At 43.2% G+C, this 7,572-nt stretch overlaps 1 protein-coding gene across 1 annotated transcript in view; it reads left to right on the top strand.

Moving 5' to 3' along the window:
- Nucleotides 1–207: 207 nt before the first annotated feature.
- LOC104467449 (ran GTPase-activating protein 1-like) overlaps nt 208–7,572 on the top strand; it is a gene marked incomplete at its 5' end in the record, with an annotated part of 10,619 nt that continues 3,254 nt past the window's right edge. The window contains 6 exons of the mRNA XM_010081231.1: nt 208–227; nt 341–494; nt 978–1,091; nt 1,445–1,547; nt 2,253–2,341; nt 4,973–5,094. Coding sequence (XP_010079533.1) covers nt 208–227; nt 341–494; nt 978–1,091; nt 1,445–1,547; nt 2,253–2,341; nt 4,973–5,094 — 602 coding nt within the window. The remainder of the gene's footprint in view (nt 228–340; nt 495–977; nt 1,092–1,444; nt 1,548–2,252; nt 2,342–4,972; nt 5,095–7,572) is intronic.

Below are 7,572 nucleotides of genomic sequence, written 5' to 3' on the forward strand. Positions count from 1 at the left end.
AGAAAGAACTGTAATATTGCAGATGGATGCTGGTCTAAGTGTGCAGTGTGGAGCACAGTCAAGGGATTCCATAAGCAGGATAAGCCTTGTGTCTTGTTTTCATCAATGGACTTACCTTAGTGTTAGTTATTGATTGCATTCCTCGCTCTTTGCTTGCCATTGTCAACGAGGTGACTGAAGCCTGAGTGTCCTCTTAACCTGTTGTAGGTGGAGATGTACTTCTTCCAGTAAGACTTAAGGGAAGGTTGCTTTTTTTGTTCTTGAAAAAAATATTTGATTTCCAGTGAGTTTCCAGGAGTTGCAAGGGTGTAATTAATGTAACATATAACTCAAACCCTAGTGATGATGAAGGGGAGGAGGAGGATGATGAAGAGGGGGAGGAGGATGAAGATGAAGAAGAGGAGGAAGATGAGGAGGAAGAACAGCAACAGCTGAAGGACAGAGGACAGAGAGAAGAGGAGTCACTGACTCCAAAGAAGATAATTGATTCACAGGTAAGCTTCCTTCCAGATGAGTTCCCATTTCCTCAACTGGAGGAGAGTAAAGGAGGAAATGAGATCTAGAGTGAGTCTGAACTTGGAGTGCTGGCGGGAGTTCACATTCCTGTGTGGGCTGGCACTGGTAGCAGGCAGGAAGATAATGTGCAGGAAATAAAGAAAATGGATGACTTGGAAGCATATTCTGTTTTCAAGTGCATGTGGACACGTGCATGGAAGAAAAGGCTGAATAGTGATTCTACCAAACACAGGTACAAAAAGTCTTCTCATGTCCAGAAAATGGTGGGAGTCTTGTATGTGCAATGCCATGCAGTTGTGCTAGCACATTCTGGCTATTCCATCTGGGTGCTCATTCCTCCCTGAAAGTTTTCAAATAGAACAAATCCTGACCTGTCTCCTCACCTGTCCTATGCGCCTTTGCTGCTGAACCAATTTATTTACTTCCAAGGGTGAATTTGAGATGGATTCTGCCTGTTGCAGGATTCAACTCCAGTGCCATCTCCTCCTGTGGATGTTGCCACGTTCCTTGCTTTCCCATCACCAGAGAAGCTGCTGCGACTAGGACCGAAGTGCCCTTTGCTGATAGCTCAGCAGGTAGGTGAGCTGGTGGTCTTCTGTGCTTGATTCTCTCTCAGAATCATTTAATCCCCAGAGGTGCTAATGTTCTCTTGAGACCTAGATTTGCATCTTCTCCCCTCTGATCCCAAGGAACTTTTTGGAAGCAGATGATGCAGTTAACGTTTATGTTGTCACCAGAGCTTCTGCGTAGAGTAACTTTGTTTCATGGTGGTGTTTATGCCTTGATATGGCCAAGGCAAAATTCATGTCATTCAGACGAAAGCTGTAATTCTTGTCACAGCCCTAGCAGAGACCCATGTTCTGTTGCTGGTGAGCAGTGAACTGAATGACCCCTGATTTTTTAAAAAAAATTTTTTCTTGTCTTTCAGACAGATACATCTGATGTAGAGAAGGTGGTTACAACTCTCCTAAGGATATCCTCGGTCTTCAAAGATGAAGCCTCAGTGAAAACAGCAGTGCATGAAACAACAGGTGACTGGGCCTTTCTTCGTTTTGTGGTGTGACCTTCAGTGTCAAGCACGCCAGTGCAGTGCAGAGGAAGGCAGGCCCCTGTGGGCTGGGCCATCGGGCTGTTTTGTCACTGGCAGCAGGAAACCCCAGATTACAAAGTACCAAGCTGTGGCATGAAAGTAGAGATTGATTCTGAACTTAGCATATCTTGTGCTTCCAGAATATTGGTCCTGAGTGAGCTCAGGAAGCAGTTCAACAAGTTTTTTTGTTGTGGTCTTGTTCCTTTTGGTTTCAAATGAAAGGTGAATTCTTCCTGGCCTTCAGAATTTTAAGGCTCTAACTCTTGCTGCTCTGCATCATCTGATCATATTTATATGCATGTATGCACATAGCATGCATGTTCAAATGCATTGAGCATTTGTGATGCCTAGCACTGAGGTCAAATTGCGTCTGAAGCTTGGCACTGTGTGAATTTGAGGGTTTTTTTTCATTTTTGGGTGTAGTGGGTTTTTTCTTTTCCTTTGTATCAGGCCTTGTGCCTAAGGACTGGGTTTTATCTGTCTCGATGTCCCTGCGGAGACAACTGTAACCTTAGCAAATTTTACCTCCCAAAACTCCTTTAACAGCCTATATTCCCTGAGGTCCTGTATGATCAATCTTGATCTTAAAATCTGTAACAGCATCCCTTTCTGTATTGTTTAATATAAAGCATTTATTTGTTTTTAGATGCCTTGATGAGAAAAGCCTTCACTTCTGCCACATTTAATTCAGATGCATTCGTCACAAGCCTCTTGATCCACATGGGACTACTTAAGGTGAGGAAGAAGGAAAGAGTTAAGTTACGGTCTATTTGGGCTCTTGTAGACCAGACTGGCTGGGTTTTGGGTAATTAGGTTGCCATGGAAGCAGCTAGGTGCCAGTGCATGCCTGTTGCCCAGAGACAATGTAAGTCTGCAGATCCAGCAGAAATTGCAAATTGCAAGGTTGCATTAGGATGAAGGAGGTGTCTTTACCTCTTCTGCTTAATGTGCTCTGCATTCTCAGTCATCCCCTAAAGGTAAGGAGGGTCAGGTAAAGAAATAGTTCTGCTGCTGCTGGACTATAATGTGTGTAAAAAGCCATGTCCAGGAGTCTAATATACACTGTTATTAGTTAATGTGGTCCTTTAGGCCACCTCTTAATAGCATGGCTTAAAAGCATATATCCAACTACTCATGCTAGATCAGTAGCATTCGACTTCATGCATTTGGGTATCTTTGACAAATACTAGAGTCAAATATGTAGTTACATGAAATAATCTTTCTCATGAGAAGGGATGGAGGGTTGGTAGGAAACCTGCAAATTGCATTAGAATACCTACAGCTTTACCTTCAGTGTGATGACTGGGGAGAGGCTCGGTCTGCAAACTTAAGGAGCACCTTTGCCTACTTGTGCTACAAGGGTTAATGTTTCGAGCTGCCTCAAGACCTAAAAGCGGAGAATGGAAACTTGGACCAAGACAATTCTAAACCACAGAATAGCTATAATCTATGTTATAGCAGCCTGTTTGTAATTAGGTTTATAGATTTTCTTCTGGTAATATCCAGCTTGGCATACAGACAGCTGTTGACATGCTTGGATGCATCTTATTTTCTTAAACATCAGTTTAGCTTTCCCTTGTGTACATTGGACCAATGCTGAGCTTTCCACTTCTCAGACAGTTCAACAGAACCAGAGATGGCTTTCTGCTCTGCAGAATGTTTGTTTCAGGGACTACCACCTGCCTCTTTATCTTGTACAGAAAATAGCAAATATACATGAGGCACAAGTCACAGACTTGTGTTCTAGAAGAACTCTTTCAGACCAGGAAGTGGCATTGCTAATAAAGCTCTTGAGGATCAGCCAGATGGATTTGTCTTCTGTGATACAGAGGACTGGTGATGAATCAGGCATATGTGGAGAAGGAGCAGCTTCCATCATTTGCTGTCCCACATAGCTGGAAGCACATGAGCAACAAGTATTCTTAGTACGTTGAAATACAAGGTCATACAGCTGGTAACACAGGTCCAGATCCTGCCTACAGAGTGAAGGGCTTTACTTGGGATGGCAGTGGAGAAATAAATGAAAATGATGTAAGAGTTGGGACGTGTAGGTTAGCATCACATTAGGAGCAAGAGTAACTTGTGCATCATGTAAGCAGACGAACAGCAATACGGATGATTATCAGCTTTATCTTGTACACAGTTGTGAGACCAGTTCTGGGAATGCTGCATCAAGTTCTGGAGGAAGCCTGCCAAAGAACTGGAGATGGTACAAAAATGAGCTAAAGAATAATACAAGAAAAAATTTTGTAGTTAAGGCAACTGAATTCTTTATGAATTGAAGTCGGATGAAAGTTGATGGGTTTGCCCTTGGCTGGGGGCCAAACCACACACCCACTCACCCAATTCTCCCCTACTCCCCCCACCCCCTGAGGATAGGGGAGAGAATTAAAGGGGTAAAGGGAAAAAAGGACTCGTGGGTTGAGATAAGAATTAATAACAGTTATTAATTTAATAACTAAACTACAATAATATTGAAAATACTATATACAAATGAGTGATACACAGTGATACTGCCCCCCCAACCTGGTGACCAAGGCTCAGCCTGTTCCTGGCTAACGATCCCGGAGCAGGGAGAGTCCCAAAACCACACTCACGGAACGGAGATAACAGTCCGAGCATCCCAGACCGAGAGCTGACCGGGGTCGGGGGGGGGAAGGCCTTGGGAGAGTGACCACCTGGAGTGAGATGACCCAGAGCAAAAGAGATCCAGAACCAAAAAGGGCTGATCTTCTGGAAGGTCCTCACCTATATACTGGGCATGATGTGTATGTTATGGAATAGATTATTGACCACTTCAGGTCTCAATCGCAAACCTAAGATCAAATCCTAGGCTAGTAACTGGGGCTGTGCTCCCTCCCAGCTGTCTGTGGACAGCCAGAGAAGCTGAAAGACCTTGGCAGCTGCATAAACATCACTTTTTATCAGCTTTCTTCTGAGCACCAATCCAAAACACAGCCTCTTGCTATTATGAAGAAAGTTAACTCTGTCTCAGCTTAGCCCAGGACAAAAGTCCATAGGAGAACACTTTTAACACAAGGCCTCTGAGAAGATTTGTCTGTTTCACTTGTAAGTTCATTACTTCTCTCTCTCTCTATTGTTGCTCTGTCAATGACTAGGCTCTAATTGAGAAGTACTAGAATGTTCTTGATGCTGCTTTATTTCAGATGCTGGTGCTGGGAGGCTGTGGAGTTGGCTGCCTTTGACTTGAGTAACATTGTGCTTAGTGTAGTGAGCAGCTTTCTCTCCTAAAGTGTATGGCAGCCCTTCATTCAACAGAGAATTCATTGCCTCTGTGAACTAGAGTGGATTTGATAAAATAGTGATTGTCTGATGTCTGACTTCATCTTCTTGTCCTTTTCTCAGAGTGAAGAGAAGATCAAAGCTGTCCCAAGCCTCTATGGTATTCTTATGACCTTGAACCATATGGTCCAGCAGGATTATTTCCCTAAATCCCTGGCCCCAGTTCTCTCAGCTTTTGTCACAAAGTGAGTATGGTATTTGACACGCAGTCTTCTCCATGGGAGCTAGTGAAACTGAGGGTTAATAGCTACACGCAAGCTGTTCTGTTAAAGCACATTAAATATCTTCTGAAATTAAGGATAAACAGTTCAATGGGCTGTACTTTTATCTTGCTTACTCCAGAATGCAAGGTTTGGAGTAAAAAGTCTTGATCCTAGAGAAAAACTGTTGGAAAGATGACTTTGCAACTAACTGGCTCTGAAGCAGAGACTGATGCCAGTTACAGAAGAGGTGTTTTGAGCTTGAGGAAACCTGCCGGGTTTCTAGCCACAGGTTGAGTGAACTATGAATACACTGGATCTAACTGTGCCCTGCAAATAATCCTCCTGAGTATGAGGGTCAGCAGAGCTCTGCCTGAATTGTTATGCTGTGTAACACCCAACACCAGCAGACGAAAACAGTGCAAAACACAAAGACTGAGTTTGTTCCTGAATGAAACTGTTCCTACTGTCACAGCAACAAGGCTAGCGATTTTTTTTTTTTTTGGGAGCTGCTTCTACTGCTTGCCTCTATTTAATGTTACTAGTACAGGTATAGAATCAATTCCTGCCCTCACCAGCTTTAAGTTTCTTTCATGTCTTAAAGCATAGGTAATGCAATAGCAGTGGAAGCCATGTCTCTTCTGGATTAAATCACTGTGAACTTTAGTATTGATGTGAATTAGGTGTTTGAAAGCCAATGACCAATTATGCTTTACCAACTGAACAAATATACCTCCAACTCAGTCATTGTGGATTTAAGCAAGAAGTATCAGGACTTGGCATGTGAAGTTGTCCAGATGGATCACTGGATTTGTCCTGTTTCCTGCACTGCTGCCTGTGATCTTGCTCATTGATCAAATAGGGTCCTTGTGCTGTACATATCTATACCAACCCTAAAATAAAAGGGTGAAGGAAATGATGGCTTCGTTCTTGATCAGGTGACTAATTATGGAGAGAGCCAACTTGATCAAAGCAAGTACCACTTAGTGTCTAGCAGCCCCAGCCCTCCAAAGAGGATTTAAATCACTGGAAGATGGGAATACAGAGAAGAGGACTTTGCTTCAGTCTATTTGACTCTTCTAATTGCTTATGTCAGATTCCAGTGCCTAGAGTAGCCTCTTAACTCAACTTGACGTGCCCTTCTAAACAAACTTGCTCACAACAGACACTTGTCCCCCTCTTCCTATATGTGTGTAGGTAGGCCTCTGCCAGGCTCCAGGCTTGCAAAATGACAATAAATGTTTTTCATCTGTAGGTGATGCTGTATGTGACAAAATAAGAGTAAAACTCTGGTCTTAATGAATTCATCAACATAAACTCCATTGAATCCATAGCTAGCATTTCCATACAATTACAAGAGGGGGACGTCTCTGAAAGTGAGAGGTTGTTCAGAGGTCCTGTAAAAGTTGTGTGAGAACCAAGAGCTTCTCACAGTAGAAGGAAGATTTGTCTGCCTGCCTTCCGTCTGTAAGGGTGCTAATGCCAAGCCTGCAGTGTCCCTGCTTCTATGAAATTCTTGGAGCCAAAGATTTATAATTTGCGAACACCTCTGTTGCAAGGTGTGATATTATCATAGGGAAACTTATATGCTGTGCAGCATAATGAAGTCAAACTATATACAAGCAATATACAAGCAATTTTATAAATAAATGTACTTCTTAAAATGCTTTCCCTAAGGGAACAATGAGGACAGTTGTTAAATCCTTTCCAATTGCCTGGAGAGAACAAGAGCAGTTCAAGAACCACAAAGTCTAGTTAAAAGAGCTTCTCAATTAACCTACATCCCTTGTCTTTTCTTGAAATTGAGTCAGAACAAAATAACACCCAAGCTGCAGAAGACAAAGGTAGGGAATGGGAGAATGAAGAACCACCCGCTCTAGGAGAAGATAAGGTTTGAGACCATCTAAAGAACCTGAAGGTGCACAAGTCCATGGGACCTGATGAGATGTGTCTGTTGGTCCTGAGGGAACTGTCAGATCAAGTTGCTAAGCCACTATCCATCATATTTGAGAAGTCATGTCAGTCTGGTGAAGTTCCTGCTGACTGCAAAAGGGGAAACAGGAACCCCATTTTTTAAAAGCAAAATAAGGAAGACCTGGGAAACTGCAGGCTGGTCAGTCTCACCTCTGTGCCTGGCAAGATCATGGAGCAGATCCTTCTGGAGACTATGCTAAGGCACATGGAAAACAAGGAGGTGATTGGTGACAGCCAACATGGCTCCACTAAAGGCAAATCATGCCTGACAAATTTGGTGGCCTTTTATGATGGGGTCACAGCACTGGTGGATAAGAGAAGAGCAACTGATGGACATCTACCTGGACTTGTGCAAAGCATTTGACACAGTCCCACATGACATCCTTGTCTCTAAGTTGGAGGGACATGGATTTGACAGAAGGACCACTCAGTGGATAAGGAACTGGCTAGACGGCCGCACTCAAAGAGTTGTGGTCAATGGCTCAATGT

The sequence above is a fragment of the Pterocles gutturalis genome, unplaced genomic scaffold (assembly GCF_000699245.1).
Source record: "Pterocles gutturalis isolate BGI_N339 unplaced genomic scaffold, ASM69924v1 scaffold13679, whole genome shotgun sequence".
Taxonomy (NCBI): domain Eukaryota; kingdom Metazoa; phylum Chordata; class Aves; order Pterocliformes; family Pteroclidae; genus Pterocles; species Pterocles gutturalis.